The sequence below is a fragment of the Danio aesculapii genome, chromosome 9, assembly GCF_903798145.1.
Source record: "Danio aesculapii chromosome 9, fDanAes4.1, whole genome shotgun sequence".
NCBI classification, from domain to species: Eukaryota; Metazoa; Chordata; class Actinopteri; order Cypriniformes; family Danionidae; genus Danio; species Danio aesculapii.
This window is the reverse complement of record NC_079443.1, coordinates 17,338,948-17,366,460: the sequence shown is the minus strand read 5'-3', so window position 1 is coordinate 17,366,460 and position 27,513 is coordinate 17,338,948. Positions and strand designations below refer to the sequence as shown.

At 37.6% G+C, this 27,513-nt stretch overlaps 1 protein-coding gene across 2 annotated transcripts; it reads right to left on the bottom strand.

Annotated features, from left to right (window-relative positions):
- Positions 1 to 41: 41 nt before the first annotated feature.
- fhl2a (four and a half LIM domains 2a) lies at positions 42 to 27,513 on the bottom strand. Of its 2 annotated transcripts, none has more exons than XM_056465051.1 (6): positions 27,405 to 27,513; positions 11,694 to 11,861; positions 8,024 to 8,198; positions 5,688 to 5,857; positions 2,505 to 2,691; positions 42 to 930 (listed from the first exon to the last, which is right to left on the bottom strand). In XM_056465051.1, exons 2-6 carry the CDS (start codon positions 11,847 to 11,849, stop codon positions 779 to 781), a joined length of 840 nt encoding a protein of 279 aa, XP_056321026.1. In that variant the 5' UTR covers positions 11,850 to 11,861; positions 27,405 to 27,513; the 3' UTR covers positions 42 to 778. The 2 variants fall into 2 exon arrangements, with proteins under 2 accessions (XP_056321026.1, XP_056321025.1); XM_056465050.1 differs by lacking the exon at positions 27,405 to 27,513 and adding an exon at positions 15,999 to 16,460.

The window sequence follows — 27,513 nt, the reverse complement described above, 5'->3', positions numbered from 1 at the left end:
CAATGGTCTGCCTGCTTTATTCAATTAATAACAACATGAAATCAGTTTGTTTTAATAAGCTTTATTAAGTTTTTATTTCAGTATTTGGAGTTAATATATAGCTGTTAGAAGCACAGAAAGTCCAAAATACTCTTTGTAAGTTAAGACATGGATTATGCAACAAAAAGACAGCCAGTCAGACATTTGAAAGACATAATAATGCTTATTATTTTCATTCACAATATAATCTTTATTATCAATTCTTTCCTTTGAGTTAAAGGAACATTCCACTTTTGTTTAAAAAGGCTTATTTTTTAACTCCCCTCGAATTGAAAATGACCATTTTCGAATGATAAAACTTAGCTTTGCTTTTAGCGTAGCTGTTTAGCTTATGAATTGGATCAGACAAGTAGTCCTAGCATCTCACACAAACATTTATCTATTTATTTCCAAACATTTCCTTTTTTTAAGTGAGATGCTAATGGTTTAATCCAGTTCAATGATTTATGCTAAGCTAAAAGTCCTAGAGAGAGGCTGAAAGGATATAAAAATGGTAAATCTCAACTGTTAACTCTAGTAGAGTCATAAAATTAGCTAATTTCCACCAAAAAAAAGTGGAGTGTTCCTTCTTTAAAAGCTCATAGCTCGCTATACATACAACATTATAATCTTTTCCATGACAATTTCTTTCCATGGGGTACCTTAAATGCATTTATTGCTCACACTGTTTCATGCTTTGCCATTGCTTTGGTTTAACATATTAAGTGACGTGCACACTTGAATTTTTCAATGCCTGCTTTTAGATGTCTTTGCCACACTCAGGGCACAGGATATCATCTCTGTCAGTGAGAAAACCTCTGCCCACCAGAGACACCGAGCACTTCTTGCAGTTGAAACAGTCGTTGTGCCATTGGCGCTCCTCAAAGGAGATATACTTGCTTCCTCCGAGTCCTACATGCAAGCAAATATGTTATATAGAGGATGAGTGAAAAGTAACAACAAATTTAATATTGTCAACAGAGTCCATATTTCTAATACTGGCCGAATGATACCTATAATTTTAGGAAATATGAAGGCTTATTTACTATCGTCTATTTCATTAAGTTCAGTAACACTTTCTATGAAGCTTAAGCTTATAATGAATTATTTATAACCAATTATAACAATTATTTAAATGTGTTTATATATAAGACACAACAAACCTTATAATGACAGGTACTGTATAGCTAAAATTATATTTTTTATTATTACTTATTATTGTTGCATTTAATTTTTCAATATACGTACATGTTCATATCACATTATACACAGATTTATAAATATTAATTAGTCAGTCATGAATGTATTTATAAAGATGCAGTCTTTAATGTTAATGTTGTTAAAGCTACAGATTTTGTTCTGGTTTTATATTGTTGATTAAAGCCCTATTTCTTATAAATAATATAAATGTGGGTCATAATACGGTTATTAATCTTTAGAAATGCATCATTGATGGCTTTAAGTACAGTTATAAGTATTAATAACACTATTATTCATTCATTCATTTTCTTTTCGGCCTATTGGCTTTATTAATCTGGGGTCGCCACAGCATGAACCGCCATTTTATCCAGCATATGTTTTATGCAGAAGATGCCCTTCCAGCTGCAAACCATCACTGGGAAACATCCATACACACTTATTCACACACATTGGACAATTTAGCTTACCCAAATACCTATACCACATGTCTTTGGACTGTCCGTAGGAAACCCACGCGAACACGGGGAGAACATGCAAACTCCACACAGAAATGCCAACTGACCCAGCCGAGGGTTGAACCAGTGACCTTCTTGCTGTGAGGCGATCGTGCTACCCACTGCACCACCGTGACTTCATAGAAGTGTTAACATACATTGCTGAGATTTTATTTCTGTTTGTTGATGTGCTTCCAACTGAAACAGAATATTGAGTAGGGGGCGGGGCTTTCTTTTTTCACATTATTCCCTCATAGCAAACTAATGGTAAGAGGGGCGCGGCTAACAATATTGTTGCAGAAGAGAAGGATCGTCACCCCAAACACAGAAGCAAATGTTCTGATTTTGATTGAAGATTACCAAAACAAACTTTTGTTTTAGTGGATTAACTAGCACGGATTAATTGTACACTTAAAGTATAACAATGTGTGCTAGCAAAATAAACATTGTCAATTTTGGTTTCACACAGACACTTCATTTTAAGTCCTATGTTCCACGTACTTACTGTACTACTACTAATAATAATAATTATTATATTACTATATTAATAATAATAATAACTATTATTATATATATATATATATATATATATATATATATATATATATATATATATATATATATATATATATATATATATATATTTTTTTTTTTTTTTTTTTTTATATTCAACTAAACCTAAGCCTAATTTGCATTCTAACCCTAAAAAATAGAGTAAGTCTATTAATTAATTTAGATTACTCTGTAGTTACATTAATAGGTAAAATATTATGCATCTTGTGCTGTACATACCACTGATGGGGGTGGTGCAGGAGGCACATTTCTTGGCATACAAGTTGCAGAAGCAATTGAGGCAGTAGGCAAAGTCATCTCGAGAGGTGAATCGCTGGCCAGACAACTGCTGCTTACAGCCGGTGCACAGAAAACAGTCCTTATGCCACGGCTGGTCATGGTACGTCACACCGCCAGTGGTGATGGGCTACAGACAACAGGACAATACGAAGACATATAATCACAATAACATACTCTTTCTGGGTTACAATTTTCAAATAATTTTTCAAACTGTGTATATAACATACGTCAAACACAAATGTAGAAAAAAAAGTAAGTAATATATTATAAGCAGCCATTTATTCTTGAGTCAATGTAATCAGTCTAATTTTGTTGGTAAAGCAAGACACTGTAGATGAAAAGAGTAATAAAATAGGATATTTATCATCATACTTCTCTCATTGATTGATTATATATATTTTTTGTATGTTAAAATTGTGTTTAAATATGCTAACAAGATATTACTTAATTAAATATCCACATATATCTCTAGCAGAACAGTTTTTTTTTTTTTGACTCCATAGGCTAAATTATATAGGAATTTATTTCTTTGTAAAAAACCTCCAGAATGCAGTAATTAATAAACTCCGCAGTTTGATGTATGTAATACTGCTGAATTTGAAATGTATGGCTCAATGCAAGAGAAGTAAACTGCCTAAATAAAATATGAGCACTTTCATTGAAAAGGTGTTCATAAGATTGTTATGAAACTTTTATAATCATGACATGGCATGTCATTATGAGTCATTAGCTAAGTTATGTCACTTTAAATTCATTCATTCATTTTCTTTTAGACTTAGTCCCTTTATTAATCAAGGGTCGCCAACTGCCAACTTATCCAGCATATTTTTTACGCAACGGATGCCCTTCCAGCTGCAAATCAACACTGGGAAACACCCATACATGCTTAGATTCACACACATACCCTACGGCCAATTTAGCCTCTTTAATTCACCTATGGCGCATGTCTTTGGACTGTGGGGGAAGCCGGAGCACCCAGAGGAAACCCACATGAACACGGGGAGAACATGCAAACTTTACACAGAAATACCAACTGACCCAGCCGGGGCTCGAACCAGCGACCTTCTTGCTGTGAGGCGATTGTGCTACCTACTGCGCCACCGTGATGCCGTCTCTGTTATGACAATCTGACATAAATACTTTATAACCTGTCTTTGTCATAACAACTTGACCTTATCAAGACAACATGACTTGTCATAAATGTCTCATAAACATGACTGTCATGAGGCCAGTACAACTGTCATGCATTTTATAACAGCGTCATTAATATTTTTCCTAAACTACAGTGGTAGATCTAATTTGTCATTAAAATGTCTTTAAATGTCATTAAATATTAATGACGCTGTTTTTTTACACTGAAATTTGAATGATAAATAAAGTCTGAAAAAGTGAACAGAAAAATATTCACGACAGTTATAATGGCGTCATGGCAATCATGTTTATGAGAGATTTATGACAAGTTATATTATCTTAGTAATGCCAAGTTGTCAGGACGCAGACTAGTTATGATGTATTTGCTTGTGTCTAATTGTCAAAACAAAGACTTTTCAAGCAATTTCATCTCTGAATTTAAAATGTCATCTTAAAACTTACCTTTTAGGGTAGCTTTTATCTGGTTTTATTTGACTTTTAATGATTTTTAGATCTATTACTATTATTAATATTTTACGTGTTTTTAATTATTTTTATTATTACTTTTTTCAATTAACCTTGTGTATTTTACTGCTGTACATTTTACGTCTGTAAGGCGATATATAAAATAAAGTTTATTATTATTATTATTATTATTATTATTATTATTATTATTATTATTATTATTAACATGACAACTGACTCATTGACACTTAATGACAGTTTAGCATGCATAAAATCTCATTCATATTCATGATGCGTTATGTCATCATTTTAAAGATGTGATGACAGTCTTATGAACACCAACTTCAAGTAAAGTGATACCAAGGTATGTATTGTAATTGAAATCTACAGACACAAATTAATAAAATGTCGAAAACAAATCCTTGAAACATTAGAGCAGCGATGCCCAAACTAGGGCCTGCAGGCCAAAGTTGGCCCATGGTAACCTTTGATTTGTCCCACTATCCAATCTTAGAATAGAGTGATTGGGAGGGTTTGGACGAATGCCTTTAACAGATATTATCATTTAATATATAATTTAACCTTTTTTGTTTGTTTGTTTTATTGCTGAGTGTTACGTGTGGCGTTCACTTCTGTCTTCTTTGTCTTTTTTCCTTTTCAGTTTTATATTATTTTGTTTGGTGCTTTAAAGGCTTTTTAAACAGACGGAAGTGGACTTTTAGCTCTCGATCATTTCTCCATGCCACCACAATTTTTGACGGCTTTATTGTTGTGTTCTCCTTTATACTTTCCTTTTAATATTTGTTTGGAGTGGGGAGTCCCAACCTGCTTTAGGCTTGTTTGGTTGTTAGTTTTTATGTTCTTTGGCTCCCCATCTCTTGTTTTTTTTAGATTGTTTTGCTGGTTATGTTAATCAATAATTTAGTTGGAGCACTTTGGCTGTGGTTCATTGATGTAACGTTGTCTTGGGTTTACAAGTCATATTTAAGTAGGGACCATAACAATGAGCTATAAAAAAGAAAACTGAAATTAAATGTTTAAATTAATCTGATTTTAATTTAAAAACAGTAATTACCGTCACTCTTCGGACAAAGGACAATGCTGAAGACATCGGCGAGCAAATCAAGGCAAAAACAGATGCAGTTTGACTGGTGTATTGGGCACTGAACTCCATTCTGTTGGGATTGTTTTAGTTTTTACTGTTAATTATAAAAATGTAAAAAGATATACTGCATTAGTTAATATAAAGCAATGTTTTTTTAGTTATTAAAAATATTATTAATTACCCATGGCATCTTTAATGTAATACAGTTTGATATATTTACCTTCGGCCCACAGCCCTCAATCAAGTTTGGGTTTTGGCCCTTTATAGGAAAAAGTTTGGGCACCGCTGCATTAGACTATACAGACAAAAGCTAAAAAGTTTTGTTATTCAGCCTGTAGTGTGTGTGTGTGTGTGGCCTTAGAGAGTGTAATATACCTCATGTAGCCCATGTAAAGCTGATTTCAGTTAACTGTGGACTCTACCTTCTTGCAGTGAACACACTGCATGGCAAACTGCTTTTCGTAGCAGGGCACGCAGTAGTTATGGTTGTCTTTGGGGATGAAGCTCTTGGTGCCAATTGGCTGCTGGCAGCGCTGGCAGGTAAAGCAGGTCTCATGCCAGCTGTTTCCTTTATGCTCCATCTTCCTGGAGCCTGAGGGAGTGGAAGAGAGCCATCTTATCCATAATGTGTTCTGCTTATGAAGTGAAGCATGTTAAAAAACTGTACTGAGATTCATAAGACTCAACATTTCATTAAACTATAATTAAAAATAAAGATTTAAGTCTTCTTCCAAAATATCTAAAAGAACAAGTTTTAGATAATCAGCATGCACTCTTAATTATGCTTATTAATACCTTGCTGTCTTGTGCTATAGCATTCAAACGTTTGAGGTTTTAGGATTTTAAAAATATTTTTAACGATTTCACTTAATTTTGATTCAACTTTTAATTCATCTTCATTGTATTTAACAAAAAGGTGACAATGAAAATTTTACATTTTCAGCATGATGGCTTGTAATCCTTCATAAAACATGATGAGTTGTACTCATAAAATACTGTTATCAATGTTGTTGTTTTTTTTTATTTATCAAAATGTTGTTTCAACACTGGAACCAGAATTTTATAACCACTAGATATGGTCATTTTGACCATTCATATGACACTGTACCATATTAAATAAAAAAGTTACATTTACAGTACATTCAAAGCTTTATTGCAATTTTAAAATTCAGCTTTGCATGTCTGTCATCATATTTTATAAAGTCAACATTACCATAAAAATACAACCTTTTTATAATTTACAGTAGCCTATAATTGTGTATGAGTTACTACAGGGGAGGCACGAGGGAGGGAAAGTTAGAATGATTCTAATGACCCTCTAAGGATTTTTTTTTTTTCATATCAGTGAAAATGTTGATTTTGGAAGTTTGAAATATGTGTTTTGTAATTTTGCTATCAGAAAGTTATGTTGTTGTTTTTTTGCAACTAAGCAATTCATATTCAAAAGCACAGGAAAAAGTAACGGATGCTGAAAGGCATGTGTTCAATTTTACCATTACGGACATTCAAAGTAGAAATACTCTTTTGTTTTTACTATACTCTTTTGTATTTTGTAATTCGAATAAAATTCCAATGATTTAATGAAATATACACACATTTAGGAAAAGTCAGGGTACTGTAGTTATTTTGTTTATACAGGTATATATATACACAGTACAAAATAACTATGCCCTTCCAGCTGCAACTCATCTCTGGGAAACAACCATACACTCCCATTCACACACATACACTACAGACAATTTAGCTTATCCAATTCACCTATAGTGCGTGTCTTTGGACTTGTGGGGGAAACTGGATAACCTGGAGGAAACCCACATGAACACGGGGAGAACATGCAAACTCCAAACAGGGCATTTCTGACCCAGCTGAGGCTTGAACCTTCTTGCTGTAAAGCAACAGCACTACCCACTACCCACTGTGCCACCCTTTTATTATATATACATATATATATATATATATATATATATATATATATATATATATATATATATATATATATATATATATATATATATATATATTAGATTTAGTTATCAAATGCAGAAGGATAATGATTTTTTATCTATAATTATTCATTATTCTACATCCATACTGCAACTGCACATTTGAGCTGTTAAGGCATCAAACAAAACATACATTCTCTTCCAGCATATCCAGATGAGAGCTCAGTAAATATCAGCAGTGCTGCAGTGTAAACAGACACAGCAGTTTCATTGTTTTAAAGAGTCTGGCTTGTATATTATTACAGCCAAGTGTTTAAAATATTAAAATGTCACTATGGGAGAACTGGAACATTCCACAGTACTGAATTATATTAAATAAACAACCAAATACCTTTCATCTACACATAACTCAACGAAAACAAATTGATTGATTGATATGATAAAAGATGCATCTGATCATAAAATGTAAAGGGTTAATAAAAACGTAACACGTTTACATGGTCACAAGAAGCTGCCTTCTAAGATTTATGGATAATATTTATCACCATTTAGCAGATCGTTTTATTGTTTTGACGTCATGCTGGGCCTGTAATTTATCTGTACAATGATAGTTATTCCTTCCTCACTGGATCTGGGCACAGATCAACCCTGTGTGAAAGGAAGTCGTTTTCTTTCACTTTAATGGAAAGAATGTGCCACTGAATGAATTATTATGTTTTTATGGAAGTGCCGAGCATTTAAAAGAAGAAGAAGAAGAAGAAAAACTTCTACTGATATGAGGTTAAGCTTTTCTCCCACTGTGAAGAGTGTCTTACCTGGCATGATGGTCTTCTTGCATTCGTGGCATTTGGAGGAGTATTCGTTAGAGTAGCACTCGGTACACAGCAGCTGCTCGTCTTTGGTGGAGAAAGGCTTGTCCACCAGTGAGCGTTTGCACTGGAAGCAGTGGAAACAATCCTCGTGCCAGTGACGGTCCTTGTAGGACAAATCCTAAAACAGCAAAAGATGCACTTTGAGGACTGTTCTGTTTGAATTATAGAGTTTCCAAGAGGAGTGTGTAATAGTGGGAAATAATATTATCTTTTACGTTTTTTAGGTTTCGATAAGTTTTTATGCTAATGATTGATTTTAGGTCACAATTTACATTATTAACAAACCATTAAATCAGACTATAAGCTCAATAAAATATTAATTAGCTGCTTATTAATATTTAGTCAGGTAGTACACTAAAAGTATGGCACCTTAATCTTTCTTCCAACAACTTTAAGCTTGTAAAGTTCAAAAAAGTGACTTTTATTAACATTTTAATATCTTAATTAATGATATCTTGTCTGGGTTGGTGTTGTATATTACAGTACGAAAACCTTGTGATTTTCTGTTATTTTACAGACTTATTTCTCTATATATTATTTTCTGGATTATAGATTTAATTATTGCAAACTACTAAAATGTAAATAAAAGTCACTTTGTTAAACTGTGAAATTTTCAACATCAAAAGTCGACAGAGCACAGATCAAGCTACCATAATGCAATTCACAACTGTAAATAAAAGAAAAACACTTTTGAATCACAAAATACAAAAAAAAAAAAAGTTAATTAGCCGATATATTTTACAGTATAGTTGGGTTTAGGCTTTGGGAAGGATTGGGAATGTAGAATAAGTTCTTACTTTATAGCTACTAATAAATGGTTAATATCTTAATAATAAGCCAGTAGTTAATTGTGACTTAAAATAAAGTGTTACCGAAATTAAATTTTGCTAAGTGTGTTTTTGTGTTTGTTCCTTGGCTGGTTTAGGACAACAGACAAATAAAACTGACACTATTGCCATCAATAGTCAGTGACAAGTCCTTTGCTGTATCCCAATTCTCATACTATTCATCCTAAAAAGTATTCGAAAATAAAATTAGTATGTCCCAAATCGTAGTATGTTAAAAAGAGTGTCAAAGGTTCCTGGGTGATTTACTATTTCCGGTAAAAATTCGAAGTGTAGAAGCATCCATGACGTTTTTTTGCATGTTCGCCTCACAACAAGAAGGTCGCTGGTTCGAGCCTCGGCTGGGTCAGTTGGCATTTCTGTGTGGAGTTTGCATGTTCTTCCGGTGTTTGCGTGGGTTTCCTCCGGGTGCTCCGGTTTCCCCCACAAGTCCAAAGACATGCGGTACAGGTGAATTGGGTACGCAAAAAATTTCCGTAGTGTATGTGTGTGAATGAGTGTGTATGGATGTTTCCCAGTGATGGGTTGCAGCTGGGAGGGCATTCGCTGCGTAAAACATATGCTGGATAAATTGGCGGTTTATTCCGCTGTGGCGACCCCAAATTAATAAAGGGATTAAACCGAAAAGAAAATAAATGAATGAATGAGAAGCATCCATACTTTAATCACTTATTTTGCCCACAATACATTGCGCATTGGACGTGAATTTGATTAGAACTACAAACGTCAAGTAGAGGGAGGCATTGGTAAAGTTGTTTGAATGACTATTAATTAATATCTAGCCAACTACAAAATATTTCAATAACGTTTTCCATGTTATATTTCATCTGCAACAACAATGTGAACTTATATCAAGATATGTTTGGACATTAACTTCTGAATGCATTATTATCCAAACACCTGAGGAGATTTCTTTGTATGAAAGACTTGTGAATGGCAGATTAAGACACAGCTGGATCTCCAATAAGGTGGGTAATTAAATATGAAGGATTTGTGGATGATGTGTGGATGATTGAAAGGGGACGTAACAACATAACAATCTGTTAACGGGGAAGTAGTATGTCCCAAAGCATACATAAGCTGTGTTCCAAATGGCACACTATACACTGTGTACTTATGCACTTACACACTCAACGGCATAGTATATAAATGTAGTGTCGTCCCAAATGGAACTCTAATTTTTTTTTTACTACGCGGTAATTCAAACCATTTCCCTGATGACGTTTGACGGTTGCGAAATTAGTGAAATAAATGACCAAAGTACCAAATGATACCCGCCATGAGTATAACCACATTCACAATCGGGAGGTGCTATAATCACTCTCGTAGGACAATTTTGCTTTCACAATCCGAAATAAATAAAGTAATCCAACATATGCGGCCAATAGCTCCGCACCTTCCGCTACGCAACTGTTGAGTGTGTGAAGTGTCCATTATTCCACACTTCATTTTAAAAAAGTGCACTTATTATTTTTAGAGTTTTTAGTGTGAACGCACTCTTTGAACTTTTACCTTCTGGTGGACGTTACAGAGCACTGCGCACCAGAACAGCCCGACACAGAAACAGTTTCTTCCCTCAGGCAATCCATCTCATGAACACTTGATGATAATTATTGTGGAACCAACATCACTACTTGCTATACACTTTAATACACATATACACTTATTTAACAACACACTTTACATGCCGAATTTGCACATAACAGCTGCACATATAACGTTGTGTGTAGTAATATACCTGTACATACACTTGTCAATTTGTATATTTGCATTCACTACTTTTTGTCCTGTCATCCTGTTGCACTGTAGAAGCTCTGTCACGAAAACAAATTCCTTGTATGTGTGAACATACCTGGCAATAAATCTCTTTCTGATTCTGATTCTGATTCTACTTACACTATTTATACTACAAAATGGCGTAGAATAGTGCATAAGTATGCAATTTGGGACGCACCTATTTTCTTCTGTTACACACTCAAAAGTATGTACTTTTCCTTCACCCTTCACAAAAAAGTACATACTTTTAGGGCGTAGTATAAGTATGCAAATTGAGAAGTAGCGCTTGTCCTAATGAGTTATTCACTGAATCGTCCATTCAAATGATTTGTTCAAAACAGATGACTCCTTTAGAAATCACATACTTCCCTTGTGCACTATGGGTAAAAAACTGTTTAACAAATGTGTGCAAATTCAAAGTTCCCTGATGTCAATGTGGTGAATAGAAAATGAAAACTTTGTTTGTCAATAATAAGTCATGTATTATATGTAAATATCTTTAATGTAAAAAGGAACAAAAGTTAGTCTTTAGCATTCATTTTACCTAAAAACTCCAGTGAAACCAACACAATCTCACGACAATTCATAACTTTTTGGCTAATTCCAATGAATTTGTATGATCTAATTCATACAATTTAGTACGATTTGCTCATCACCAAATGACGGTTGGGTTTAGGGGTGGTGTTGAGTGCCACGCCTCCTTTTTAAAATCGTATATTTTACACACATACAACTGAACTCATACGAATTTGTACAAATTAGCCACTAAACTGATAAATACGTGAAATACTTTTTCTTGTGAGATCAGACTGGTCAAACATATATTTGTGTACATTTTTGCACTTTCACAAAAACTTGTGTTGCACAGTAAGGTAGATAGTAACTAAATTGGAATTTATTTATTTGTTAATTTTGCAATTTTAAATCTGGTTGGCTGGTTTTATGCAGATTCATGGCAGGCTTATACTTGAACATGTTTTAGGTGTTGTTACCCTGCTGTTGCAGCCGATGGGTTTCTTGCATTCCTCGCAGGTATTGGAGTACAAGCTCTCATAGCACTTCACACAGTATGGGTTTTCCTCACGCAGGACATACTTCTTTCCAAACAGAGACTCCTTACAGTAGTGGCAGTCATAGCGCTCCGTCATCTTTACTTCTGCCTGTGGTGGACAAAGGACAAACGCATATAAGAAAATTGAGTTGGAATGTTGGCTTAAACCAACTATTTGGATATTCAGATTACTTTTTTTAAATATACAGTAGTGTCCAAAAGTATGAGATAACAATCAGGTTAGAATTTTTTTGAACTTTTATAACAGATAACAATTCTGACTAAAACATATTTCAGATTCTGTGCTGTTTTTAGGTCGCTAATAAATATGTGTAATCATTTCCAGATGTTCTTGCTTCCACTGAAGCAAAATAAGGTCTTTCTCAAATCCTGCTGGAGAACAAGATAATCAAGATTTACATCTCAAATTCAGCTTAAAGCAGTGCTGCTTTAATATTTAATATTCTAGTTTTTTGATAATATATTAATTATAAAATATTTGTATTATTTTGTTTCCTTTTTTATAACTTTGTTGTGTTTCATCATTTTAATATGCCTGTATTGATTTTAAGTTATTATTAAATGTTGTATTGACTAATAGCTGAAATTTCTTTCTAGTTTATTTTAATTAAGTTAGTATTTATTTAAAGACACAGTATGACATTTTTGCTGCTAAAGGACACAACAAACAAAGACATATTTTGGTGAGAGTGTGACTGAGTGTGGCATCATGGTTTTTGTCTTCAATGCAATACGGGACTCCTGCAGAAATCACGTTCATGGTTGAGCTAAAGTATTCAAAGCTTATTATTATAGTAGTTTGAAGCAAAGTAAGGCTGAAAGCATCAGTGTGAAACAAGAATTTGCTAGTACAAGCAATTGCTGATGAGAGACGAATGTGATGCGGCACGAAAGCAGCAGAGCTTTTGTTATGCCACAATTGACCTGTAAAATAAATAATGACAAAAAGTCAAGACAACAAATATTTGTATGTTGCTATAACTTATTTTAATAAGTTTATCAAGTTTCAACCAATTTTTTTAATGTTATACAAAGTTAAACTTAATATTTTCAGTCAGTTTGATTGATGTTATCTTGAGATGACCAGAAATTTGTATTTGATTTAACTAAAAAAATTTAAGGCAACAAGAATTTTTTAAAAGTGAATTTTAGAGTTTTGTTTAATGCTGCTCTCTGTAGTCCAATAAAACACACAACAAATTAAAGTGTCTGTGGTGTTTCCCTGTTCTCTATGAAACCAAACCAGAAATTGAGGGTGTATGATGTTATTAGTTCACTCAAACAAATGACATTTACTGTTTGTTCAAAGTACTTGTTTAAAATGAGCTGAAACAACTCAATTTTATTATGTTCAAATTACTTAAATCTGTAATTTCTAACTTAATAAGTTAACTAAATTACTTTTTAACTAAATTAACCAAATAACTAAATTAATAACTAAATAACTAAAATAACTAAATTAACTAAATAATCTTTCTGAATTTGAACATTCTTCAAACCATTTGGAATAATATAAGTACACAAGTCAGCTACAGTGTTCTAGTGTTCTTTGGATATGTTAATGAAAAAATCTTATAATAAATTGCCTTTAATATTATTTGATAGTTTTTAAATAAATAATTTTTTATATTATTATTAAACAACATTAATAATATTACAGTAAATAAAAACACAATACCAAACTATTTTCAATTCAGCTTCTAACACAGATGCAGCCATCCAGAACCTCAATCATCAGTCAAATTCTCTGGAAGTTTGCAGCATCATCAGTCACACAGAACACACAGGAATTCCTCAGTGCACTACATCATACCACCAGAACCAGCCTCTTATCTCACCTCCAGCTGTCAGACATTAGACCGTCTACCAGTCTGTGTTAGTTTGCGCATGAAAATCTGCCAACTCTGGAATTGATGCAACTACCTATAAACATCACAACGTATTGACTTTTATGGAGTATCATCAATCTTTCTTGTAAAAGGCAACACAATTGTACTGTAATAACATCTAAAACTGATCAGAACGTAAATCATCCAATATAATATTAGCATCTTTCCTCTTTAGTTGTTTCAGCTTGTGAAACCATTATTTTGAAGCTCACCTTTAGAGATTTTGTTGTTAAATAGCTCTCATTAGTGTATTTGTTGAGTTTTACTGTTAGATTAGGGTTAATGCACTGTAAAACCCAATAAGTTATGGCAACTCAAATCGTTTGAGGAAACCGATTGCAACAAACCATTTGAGTTAAAAAAACTAATCCACTGTATATGAGTACTGTGAACTTACTCCATTTAAGTTGAGGTAATGTGGTATTTAATTAACTCCTTACCTTCAACACTGAGTTCAAAACTCTTTTCAAATAAGTACAATTAGCTTTCAGTAAATTCTGAGTTAACTACATTCATTTCGAAGTTGACTGTTGGGTTTTACTGTTTAGAAAAGGTTTGCATGCTTTGTAAAGCTATTAATTATCTATTGTTTGATAAAGCATCATAAATCATAAGTGTTTTTTAAGTGTTATATATTATTTGGAGAGTACTACTTAATGTATTACTAGTTGACATGTAATTAGTTAAAAACCACATTTTCAGGGTCAAAGAGGATTTGAATGACATAAGGTTGAGAAAAATTTTAAGTGAAACTGACCCTTAAAGTCAACCAAATGTCTAAAGCCAACATGGGCTCATTCTGATAATGTAGCCTTATATAAGTTTCTGGAAACCGCAAATTATGTTGCCAGAGATAAGTATGGCTGCATTTTATTTTTTAAACGGCATTCTTTTTTTGCGCTTACCAGCTGACTGCTTACCTCCGTATGGACAGTTTTCCCGCTGTAACCAATTTGTTGTTCGAAGAACGGTTCCAGAAAGCAGGTAAGACAAAAACAGAATCCAAAAAAATAAAATAAACCAGTAAATGCCAGAGTGAGAATGTGAGAATGGCTTTTACTTTTCTGGATTGCTTTTGAAAATTCATGGTTGGGGTTAGTGAAGTGGGTGGGTCAGTCGAACAGTCAGTCAACAGCGGCCTCTGGTGGGTTTACACTCGGGAGAGATATTTGAGATCTCAAAATGTGTACACATCGACCTCTGGCGGATTCATAAAATAAAACTAAAACTGCAAAAAAAATTACCCTCATGACGTATTTCGCGGTCTCCTGAAATGTATATAGAGGTACGTTTTCAGAATGACCTGCAAGCTTTCAAACCAAAGAGTTATTAGATATTAATCAGACAGCCTACTAATTCTTCAGTGACTGCTAGTTGACTTATAGTCACATAAATGCCTACCCAGTGGGGACTTGGGGGTGTTAAAACAACATCAAAAACATGTAAAAATGCTTATTGATCAAAAAGAGGTTTTTGACATGTTATTTGACGTCAATTTTAGATGTCAACTTGACATCATTTTGACATCAAGATAGTTTACATGCATTGCAGGCATACAAAATCCAGTGTGAATTTGGAATTGAAGCGTTCAGATTAATATTATTTGTTTGTGTTGTTATTTTGATGGTCAAAAGGGCATCAATGTGTGGATGTCAAATAGACGTCAAGGTTTTGACATCAGATCGATTAGCATTTTTGATATTTTTAAGTGTTTTTGATATCGATTTTTGCCCGCTGAATAAAGAGAACCATTAAAAATAGTTACCAGATATTAATCACACAATCTATTATTAGTTTAATGACTGCAGGCTGACATATAGTTAATTAAAGTTAACTAATGTGAAGCATCAAAATAAAGTCTTAGTAGATATTGACAGTTTTTTAATACTTAAATAACATCTAGTCGACATGTTGTTGTTTAAAGTCAATCTAATGTCGAAAAGGAATCATCTAAATAAATGTTCACACTTTATTTTAAGGTACAATTCATGCTATTAACAAATTATTAACTAATATCTTTTGCTTATAAACTACTAATTAGCTGTTTATTAATAGTTAGTAAGGTTGTAGTTGAGTTTAGGTATTAGGGTAAGGTTAGGGATGTAGCACAGGATCACTTTATAAGTGCTAATAAACCGTTAATATCTTAATAATAGTCAGTTAATAAGCCAGTACTAAATAGAGTGACTTGCCACTTAAACTAAAGTGTTACCAAATAAATGGTTTTCAGATATCAATCAGACAGAATACTTCAATGACTGCTAGTTGACATGCAGTTATACTTAAAGTCAACCATGAAAACAAAGTGTAACTCCACTAAATCATTCAGTACTCACGCAGCCCCCTGAGCTGTGTGTATTTATCCCATGAGAGCAGTGATGCTGAGTGCCGCCTCAGGGGTCCCCAGTGTCCCGCAGACACACACACCGTCTCCCAACTGCTGTCCTGTTGTGAGCCCGTCTGACTGAGCCCTCGTCCGGCTCGGGCTTCACTACTACACCAAATCTCCCTCGACACTTTTACCATAAAAGGCAGCAGATGGAAAGCAGCAGAAGCAGCTCTTTGCTCAAAAATCCTTCGAAGAAAATTCTTTGACTTGCACAGTCAGTCCTTCACTCCCCCCCTCCTCTGCTTCCTGTTTGTCTTGCCCTTTTCGCTGTCTCACTTCTTCAGGCTTTCTCCCTTTCTCCGTCCAGTTGGCAAACCATCTCAATTCTTTCCATTAGGTTCCCTTTTTTGCCTTTTTTTACACAGCAGGTTATTCAGACATCTGCTTGTGGAAATACGGTAAGCTGTTTTGGGCTGTAATCAGATGCCTGTCAGTGAGTTGTCAAGACTTGATTGTGATGTTCTCCTTTGGATGTTCAGTTGAAGTTGAACAATTACCTGTCAGCTATAGCTCTGATTAACATCTGCTAACAGCTGTTTGTTTTGGTGGTCCTCAACAGTGATTCTACTTTGCCAGGTCAAGTCAACCTATTATACTAACCCTAATTTACAGTCTACTCATACTCTAATAAGAGTTTTACACACAAACAGATGTGTATCTTATGTTAATTATGGTAAAAAAGGTGTGATGGTTAGATATATATAGCACATCCAAGTTAGTTAGTTAGTTAGTTAGTTAGTTAGTTAGTTAGTTAGTTAGTTAGTTAGTTAGTTAGTTAGTTGTTGCCTAAAATATAAGTTAGACGGATGGATGAATGGATGGATGGATGGATGGATGGATGGATGGATGGATGGATGGATGGATGGATGGATGGATAGATAGATAGATTTGGTTGAATAAATGGATGGGGGGTTGGGTGGCTGGATGGGTTTGGGTAAATAAATGAATGGATTATGGATGGAGGGGTTTGGGTGAACGAATGTATAGATGGGCGAATTGATGGGTTTGGGTGAATGGATTTATGGATGGATAGATGGATGGATGGATGGATGGATGGATGGATGGATGGATGGATGATTGGATGGATGGATGGTTGGTTGGATGGATGGATTGATGGGTTTGGGTGAATGGATGGATGGATGGATGGATGGATGGATGGATGGATGGGTTTGGGTGAATGAATGGGTTTGGGTAAATGAATGGATAGAATGATGGATGGATGGGTTTGGGTGAATGAATGGATGAAATGATGGATGGATGGATAGATGGGTTTGGGTGAATGAATGGATGGAATGATGGATGGATAGATGGGTTTGGGTGAATGAATGGATGGAATGATGGATGGATGGATGGGTTTGGGTGAATTAATGGGTTTGGATGAATGAATGGATAGAATGATGGATGGATGGATGGATGGGTTTGGGTGAATGAATGGATAGATGGATAGATGGGTTTGGGTGAATAAATGGATGGAATGATGGATGGATGGATGGGTTTGGGTGAATTAATGGGTTTGGGTGAATGATAGATGGATAGATGGGTGAATGGATGCGTTTAGGTCAGTGAATGGATGGGTTTGGGTGAATGTTTGGATGCATGGGTTTGGGCGAATGGATGGGTTTGGGTAAATTAATGAATGGATGGTGGATGGATGGGTTTGGATGAATGAATTGTTGGGTGGATAGATGGGTGAATGAATGGGTTTGGGTGAATGAATGGATAGATGGATGGACAGACGTATGGATGGTGTGTGGTGTGCAGTCTGGGGCAATATGGCTGCCGTCACGTCATCCAGGTAGATGCTGCACACTGGTGGTGGATGAGGAGATCCCCCCCAATATGTGAAGCGCTACGAGGGTCTAGAAAAGTGCTATATAAATGTAGGGAATTAATATTATTATTATGGACGGGTTTGGGTGAATGGATGGATGGATGAGTGAATGGATGTTTGTGTGAATGACTGGATTGATGAATGGATGAATGGACGGATAAGTTAAATATGTGGGTGGCTGGCTGTTCTTTAGAAAATAATGAAAGATTATATATAATTAATATTCATTCATTCATTCATTTTCCTACGGCTTAGTCTCTATTTCAGAGGTTGAAAAAGCAGAATGAACTGCCAACAATTTCAGCATATGTTTTACGCAGCGGATGCCTTCCAGCAGTACTGGTAAACATCAATATACACTCACATTTACACACACTTATGCACTACGGACAATTGAGCTTATTCAATTCACCTACAGTGCATGTGTTTGAAATCCTGAGGAAACCCATGTGAACACGGGGAGAACATGCAAACTCTACACAGAAATGCCAACTGGCCCAGCCAGAACTCGAACCAGTGACCTTCTTGCTGTGAGGCGACAGTGCTAACCACTGAGCCACCGTGCCACCTATATAATTTATAATTAATGGAATTAAGTGTTATCTAACTGAAGAATTCTTCAGTAAATTATACAATTCTATAATTGTTAAACTTATTCTTCTGATTATTGTAAAATGTTATAAGTTCATTTTTGAAATTAAAATAAAAACTGAATGCCAAATAATAATATAAAAAAAAAGTAAAAAAAAAAATGTTTTAATAAAATAAAACTTCTGATCTCCAGCACACTTGATCTAATTCGATCTCTTTTAACAAGATCTGTTCTCATGGGAATCATTCGGTATTCCTCTAATCTCTCTTTTTATAATCCTCAGCTGTGCTTGGAGATATTTGCAAGTGCTATCACATAAACAGATCCCACTATGCTAATTTAAAGTACAGCGGACGTCTGAAAGATAGATGGAATGCTTTTAGACGACACTAAAAAGAGTTGGGGGACAGGTGGATGGAGGACTAACCCTCCTGAGATTAAGTGTCTTGTGTTCGCGCCCCCATTCCTGCTCCGGCAAAATACATATCCATGGAGAGGGTGAGACAATAGTCTGACCACCCATCAGCACTCTGGTCACCGTGCCAGAGTTTATCATCTCTATAAATGCTTTAAACCTTAAATGTTTGAATGTTTTGCCAATCATTCTTAATTTTTTTGGTTCTTTAATAAGCCAGACTATTTGAAGACAAGATTATTAGCCCAGTCAAATATTTTGCAAGTGTTTATTGGAGAGAAGATTTTTCCAACATATTTTTAAACATAATAGTTTTAATAACTAGTTTCTAATAACTGATTTATTTTGTTTATGCCATGATGACTGTACATAATATTTTACTAGTTATTTTGCAAAAATACTGGTATTTAAATTCTCTAATAAAGACCTAATGGGTTAATTAGGTTTATGTTAGGTTAATTGGGCAAGTGATTAAACAACATTGGTTTGTACTGTAGCCAGTTGTAAAAAATAATATTTCTTAATGGCGGTTAATAATATTGACCTTACAATTGGTTTTAAATAATTTTAAAAATGGTTTTACTGAAGAACAAAATAAGAATACTGTGAAAATTTCTTGACTACTAAAAAAAGAACACAAATTTCACTGTGGATCTATGCAACAATTAGCATCTGGCCCATAATCATACTATGCTGCATGTGATACTCTGTATTGTCTCAAAACTATTATTTTAAAATTCCTTCAAATCAATGTTGTCAAAGAGACAAAGAAACTGTTGATAATCTCCTGTGGTAGTTATGAGTGAAATTTTTGTATCAGATATATGCCTGAGGAAGAAATGTGAATTGACCTTACTAAGTCATTAGATATTTAAAGGGACAGCTCAGTCAAAAATCATTTACTCTCCACCATGTGACTTTAAACCTTTATGAGTTTTCTTCTGTTAAACACAAAATAACTGTTGAAGAATGCTGCTTGCTGGCACCTAATGACTTTCTTTAATAGGAAAAAAGAAGTCAATGAGTGCCAGAAAACCAACATTTTTAAAATATTTTGAGTCCAACAAACAAACAAACAAACAAAAAAATCTAATACATTTTGAAGTGAATGTTGAATAAGTTTCATACCCCATTCATCCATTTCATACCCCATTCATTGTGACCTCATATAGTAAAAATAAATAAAACAGTCTTTTATATCTATTTTATATTGAGGAATGCTAAAAATGTCATCATTAAAAAAATGTGAATCAAAGGGAGGGCAGTGAATAATGTTCTGGGTTTCTGCCGATCTAAGGTATGCATTAAAGCGTTAAAAGGGAATTATTGCTAACATATATGTTAGTTAGGGGGTCATCTACAGTACAATTCATTCATTCATTAATTTTCCTTTGGGTTTAGTCCCTTATTTATCAGGGGTCATCACAGCGGAATGAACCGCCAACTATTTCAGCAAATGTTTAACGCAGCGCATGCCCATACTGCTGCAACCCATCACTGGTAAACATCCATACACACTCATTTACACACATACACTATGGACAATTTAGTTTTATCCAATTCACCTATACCACATGTCTTTGGACTGTGGGAGAAACCAGAGCACCCGTGAACTTGAACCCACACAAACACGGGGGGAACATATACAGTACAATGACTATGGCAAATGGTTAACAAAATACCAAGTTGCTCTTATACCAATTCTATTCTTTACTGTTCAAACATTTAGGGCAAGATTTTTAAAGTACCAAATTAATAGTTATGTTCAGGAAAGATGCATATTATATGATGTAAAGTAACAATAAAGACATCAAATCATCTTTAAAAAGTTGTTAAGAGTTTACGAAACAAATTAAACACCACAACTGCTTGAATTTTTATAATACTCATTTTTTTTGAGCAGCAAATAATTAAAATGTAATGATTTATGAAGCATTCTGTGACTGTTACGGAAGCAGACGGACAAACAAGGGGAGTGAGTATAAACAATGTTTATTCCAACAGTAGAGTATTAATGAATATTGATGGAGCGATGAACGGAGTTTAGTGGAACTGATGATCCTCTTTGTCAGGTGGGATGACAAACACTGAAGGATGACCGAATGCACACACCAGAGGACTTGCGGGGAAGACAGACTGACGAGACACACAACGCTGACAGGACACCGGGAACACTGGACAGACTAGAAGGAAACAGAATAAAGTTAAGTATAATTGCTGAGATCGTAGGGGAGTGAAACCTAGGAAGTGGTTCACTCAGAGTCCGCTTCGTAGGAACGAGACCGGACACTGAGTGAAGTGAGGTGTGTGCTTATATAGTGAATGGGAGTGATTGGGTGCAGCTGTGCGTGGTTAATACTCAGGTGAAGGTGCTCGGTGCGTGATGTTGGTGGAAGAGCCTGGCCAATCCGTGACATTACCCCCCTCCCCAGGGCCCGCTCCTGAGGGCCTGAACCTCCGACGTCGTGGTGGTCTACCTCGTCCTCGAGGTGCTGGAAATTCTGGGTGATTGGAGTGGAACTCTTCCATAAGTGCGGGATCTAGTATATCGGATCTGGAGACCCATGACCTCTCTTCTGGACCGTATCCTTCCCAGTCGACGAGGTATTCAAGCTGACCACCACGACGCCGGGACCGTAGGATGTCCTTGACTTGGTAGATGGCCCCTTCTTCTAACATCAGGGGGGGAGGAGGTTCCTCTTCATGGCCAGGCTCTGTGGAGGGAATCAGAGGATCGTGAAAGGGTTTTAGAAGGGACACGTGGAATGTGGGGTGGATTCTGTACTGTGGTGGTAACTGTAATTTGTATGTGACGGGGTTGACCTGTTCCAGAATGGTGAAGGGACCAACAAATCTGGGACTTAATTTTCGGGAGGGCAGTCGCAACCGGATATCTCTGGTGGAGAGCCAGACCTTTTGTCCTGGAGTATAGATGGGGCCTGGAATCCTCCTCTTATCCGATACCTCCTTTGTTCTGCGTACTGCCCTCTGGAGATGATGATGAGCATCGTCCCAGACTCTCTCGCTCTCCCGGAACCAGTAATCCACTGCGGGGACATCAGATGGTGCGCCATCCCACGGGAAGAGTGGAGGTTGGAACCCTAGGATGCACTGGAATGGCGTGAGTCCGGTGGTAGGTTGCCGCAGGGAATTCTGGGCGTATTCCGCCCAGCCCAGAAACTGGCTCCAGGAGTTTTGGTGACCGTGACAGAAGGTCCGGAGGAACCGCCCCACTTCCTGAATTTTCCTCTCTGTCTGGCCGTTGGTTTGGGGGTGATAGCCAGACGAGAGGCTTACGGTCACACCTAGGAGTCTGAAGAATGCTCTCCATAGTCTGGAGATAAATTGGGGTCCTCGATCCGAGACTATATCTTCTGGTAACCCAAAATTTCGAAAGACGTGGTTGAACAGGTTTTCGGCGGTCTCTAGGGCTGTGGGTATACCTTTCAAAGGAATCAAACGACAGAATTTAGAGAATCGATCTATGATGACTAGAATGCAGGTGTTACCTTCAGACAATGGGAGGTCTGTCATGAAGTCAACTCCTAGGTGTGACCAGGGGCGGTTTGGGATGGGCAAGGGATGGAGTTTACCAGCAGGTAGATGGCGAGGACTCTTTGCCATAGCGCATTCTCTGCAGCCCTGGACGTATCTTCTCACATCCCTCGCCATGTTCGGCCACCAAAAGCGTTGGGATAGCAGCGAGAGGGTGTTGTTGGCCCCAGGATGTCCTGTGCCCAGAGATGTATGGCTGGAATGAATGAGATCTACCCGTTGGTTTTCAGGGATGAAGCGTCGATTGGGGGGACAGCCCGGCGGAGTTCTGGATTCTGGAGTGGCGATTACTGTAGGAGCGGACCATTGGATGGGACAGATAGTGATCTGATCGGGAAGGATCTTGGCCGGTGTCTCAATAATTTCATGCTGGTCGTGAATTCTGGAAAGTGCGTCTGCTCGGATATTCTTTGAACCTGGTCGATATGAGATAGAGAACTGAAATCTGGAGAAGAACAATGACCAACGGGCCTGACGAGGACAGAGTCTTTTAGCATCTTTTAGGTATTGGAGATTTTTATGATCTGTGATCACCTGGAACGAATGTTTGGCCCCCTCCAACCAGTGTCGCCACTCCTCCAGGGCGAGCTTGATGGCCAGAAGTTCTCGATTCCCAATGTCATAGTTCCTTTCCGCCGGGCTGAGCTTCCGGGAGAAATAGGCACATGGATGGAGTAATGAAGGAGTACCGTGGTACTGGGACAGGATGGCTCCCACTCCGGTGGTCGATGCATCCACTTCGACCACAAACGGCAAGTCAGGATCAGGATGAGTCAGCAGTGGGGCTTGAGTGAAGGATTCTTTTAGGTTTTGGAAGGCTGCGGCGGCTTCGGGAGGCCAGGGTAGTGCTTTGGGTTTATTTTTCAACAGGTTGGTGAGCGGAGCGGTGATGAGACTGTAATTCTGGATGAAACGTCGGTAGAAATTAGCAAATCCTAGGAAACGTTGGAGTTCCTTTATGGTTTTTGGTTCGGGCCAGGAGATGACGGAAGTGACCTTCCCCTCGTCCATACGAACCCCTCTTTGATCGATGATGTACCCCAAGAACTGAACAGATGGTGAATGGAAGGAGCATTTTTCAGCCTTGAGGTACAGGCGGTGTTTCCTGAGGGTTTTCAGGACCTCCGCAACGTGGTGGCGATGTTCGGCCTCACTCCGGGAGTAAATCAGGATATCATCTATGTATACAATGACGAAGAGATGGAGGAACTCCCGGAGGACTTCGTGGATGAAGTTTTGGAATACGGAGGGGGCGTTAACCAGACCATAGGGCATGACCAGGTACTCGTAGTGTCCAGTAGGGGTCACAAACCCAGTCTTCCACTCGTCCCCCTCACGTATTCTCACCAGGTTATAGGCGCTGCGGAGGTCCAACTTGGTGAAAATTTTGGCGGATCTGAGTTGTTCCAGGGCCGCAGGGACGAGAGGAAGGGGATACCGGAACTTGACTGTCCCTTGATTTAGGGTTCTGTAATCGATACATGGCCGCAGCCCTCCATCCTTCTTAGCCACGAAGAAGAAACTTGAGGCAGCAGGTGACGTGGATGGACGGATATACCCCTGACTCAGAGCCTCATGGATGTACTCCTCCATTGCCTTGGTCTCCGGAAGGGACAACGGGTAGATCCTACCTCTGGGCATAGGAGCATCTGGAAGCAGGTCTATGGCGCAGTCCCATGGCCGATGTGGAGGTAGCTGGGAAGCTCTCTTGGGGCAAAACACATCCTCGTATGAGGAGTAGATCTTCGGGATCTGAATGGATATTTTCTCGACTGGACTTTCGACAGACGTGACGTAGACGGTAAGGGGTCTTCGAATTTGTAAGGGTAGATCAGGAAAACAGCTGGATCGGCATTCTTCTCCCCATCTCTTAATTTCTCCTGTGCCCCAAGAGAGGATGGGATCGTGCTTCACCAGCCACGGGCGCCCTAAGATGATATCCATCGATGCACCCTCCAGAACCAGAAATTGAATCTCCTCTTTGTGGAGCAGTCCTACTTGGAGATTGACGGGTTCACATTTTCGATGGATACGTGCCTGACAATGGATATCTTTGGTTATGGGCTGAATCTGATAGACGTGCGTCGAGGCTTCTGTGTTAAGCTGGAGTCTGCGACAGAGGGCGTGCGAGATGAAATTTCCTGCTGACCCGGAGTCGATGAGGGCTGTGACTGAAACTGAGACAGAAGGGGTAGTTAACTGGACATTAGTGGTGAGAGGATGCATCTTTTCAATAGGAGAACTGAACAAACTCACCACAGAGCGTGCTGGACGAATGGGACAGTCCAGCCTGACATGTCCTTTGGCGCCACAGTACATGCACAGACCCCGGGTCAGCCTCCTCTGTCGCTCGGTGATCGTGAGTCTACCAGATTCGATGATCATGGGTTCTGGTTCTGGAGGGACGGCTGGCTCTGGCGAACGGAGGAGTGCTTGGGATATTGGTGGAGGATCATGCTGGTAGACCCTCAGACGATCGGAACAGCGCAGAGAGTGTTGGATGAACTTCTCCAATCCCATCGTATCGTCGAGGGCGGCCAGCTGTAACCGGAGGCTGGGCTCTAGTCCGAACCGGTAGGTTGTGAGGAGAGATCGCTCATTCCAGCCGCTAGCAGCAGCCAGAGTTCGGAACCTGAGAGCATAATCCTGAGTGGACATGGCTCCCTGTTTGAGATGGTATAGCTGTTCTCCAGCTGCTACTTCAGCATCCGCGCGACCAAAAACCTCCTTGAAGTACTTTGTGAATGACTGAATGGAATTTGTTACCGGCCCAGACTGTTGCCAGATGGTTTCAGCCCACCGAAGAGCCGACCCAGAGAGGAGGGAGATGATGAAAGCGATTTTGGACCGATCTGTAGGGTATAACTCGGGTTGCATAGTGAATACCAGAGAACATTGCAGGAGAAATCCATTGCACTCCTCCGCCCCGCCAGAGTAGGGCGCTGGTCGAGCCATGGGACTGGATGAGTGGATGGACGGTGAAGAAGTGCTCGGTGCTGGTGGTGCTTCGGGAAGTGGAGCAGATGGTAGTAGCACTCTCTTCAATGAATCCACCAACTCCTGAAGGGGATCGTGAGTGCTCATGCTGTTGGTAGTTTCAGGTCCGGTCTTCTGTTACGGAAGCAGACGGACAAACAAGGGGAGTGAGTATAAACAATGTTTATTCCAACAGTAGAGTATTAATGAATATTGATGGAGCGATGAACGGAGTTTAGTGGAACTGATGATCCTCTTTGTCAGGTGGGATGACAAACACTGAAGGATGACCGAATGCACACACCAGAGGACTTGCGGGGAAGACAGACTGACGAGACACACAACGCTGACAGGACACCGGGAACACTGGACAGACTAGAAGGAAACAGAATAAAGTTAAGTATAATTGCTGAGATCGTAGGGGAGTGAAACCTAGGAAGTGGTTCACTCAGAGTCCGCTTCGTAGGAACGAGACCGGACACTGAGTGAAGTGAGGTGTGTGCTTATATAGTGAATGGGAGTGATTGGGTGCAGCTGTGCGTGGTTAATACTCAGGTGAAGGTGCTCGGTGCGTGATGTTGGTGGAAGAGCCTGGCCAATCCGTGACAGTGACACTGAGGACTAGAGTAATTATGCCAAATATTCAGCTAAATTATGATTTAAATTTTTTATTAATTATTGTTATTATTATTATTATTATTACAATTGCAGATTCATTTCACTGCAGCAACCTTGTCATAGAAGTGATTAAGATAAAAATGAGTGAGTTGTAGCAATATTTTAAAACACTACTGTTTTTGCTGTATTTTTGGACAAATACACACTCAGAAATAAAGGCACAAAATCGGTCACTGGGACAGTATCTTTTCAAAAGGTACACTTTTGTACCATGCAGGTACAAGTGACCATTAAGGTACTATGAGGTACACATTTGGGTTTTTGGGTATCAGTTAAGGACCTGTTAGGAACAAAAATGTTCTTTTAAAAGGTACCGCCCCAGTGACAGAATTTTTATCTTTATTTCTGAGAGTGTAAATGTACTCTAGGTGAGATTTCTGTCAAAAACAGATCTTTTGAATGCTAGTGTATGTGTAGTCTTTGGTATTTCCACATGAGGGCATATTTTAATTCATTTAAGATAAAATATGACCAAGCAATATGTTTGAAGAGTTCAGATGCAAAAGCCTCCAAGTACCGTCTGAAAATGTCTTCTAAAATTATCATTTCTGTCTCATGTTTATGTTCAGTTATTTTTCATACAACCATGAAAATAACATATTAATTGTCATAAAAGTGAAATTACTGAACCTGCACACATGAGTCTGAGAAAATTTTTTTAGAAGACTATTTCAGATGCCACTTAGAGGTTTTTGCATCTGAACTCTTCATTTCAAAATTTCAAATGTAAAATTATAATTTTAAGGCAAGAAAACTCCTTTTTCAATTCAAAGAAAATACATAACCAAAGAATTTGAAATGCACAAACTAATATAGAAATGTTTCATTTCTACCAGTAAGTCATTATTTACATAAAAAATAGCATCTTTTGGTCTGGAAGAGTGACATATTCACTGAGAAAAGATAAATCCTATACTCTCAGACATAAAGGTACGCGAGTTGTCACTGGGGTGGTACCTTTTGAAAAGGTACACATTTGTACTTTAAGGGTCCATATTGGTACCTCAAAAGTATATAATAGCACCTAAAAAATTAAGAGGAACACTTTTGTACTTTTTAGGAACTAATATGTATCCTTGAGGTATTAATATAGACCTTTTAGGTACAAATTAGTACCTTTTGAAAAGTGACAGTGACAGCTCGCGTACCTTTATTTCTGAGTATAAGAATGAGAGGTAAAAGTGGTGACAGAGACATTGACGTGACATATAGTAACACATATTTGAGTCACCTTGACAGGTTTAGTAAAGAATGTTAGTAGTTTTGCTGCAGTATCAGACTGTATCTTCCAGTATAAGGTTCTTACCTCAGGAGCAGAGCTGCTGGTCGTGTGAAGAGTCTGTCCAGACTGATCGTGCAGACTTTCGGCTGGGGTTGTAGGTCCTCCTGATTAAATTACTCCACCTATGGAGGCT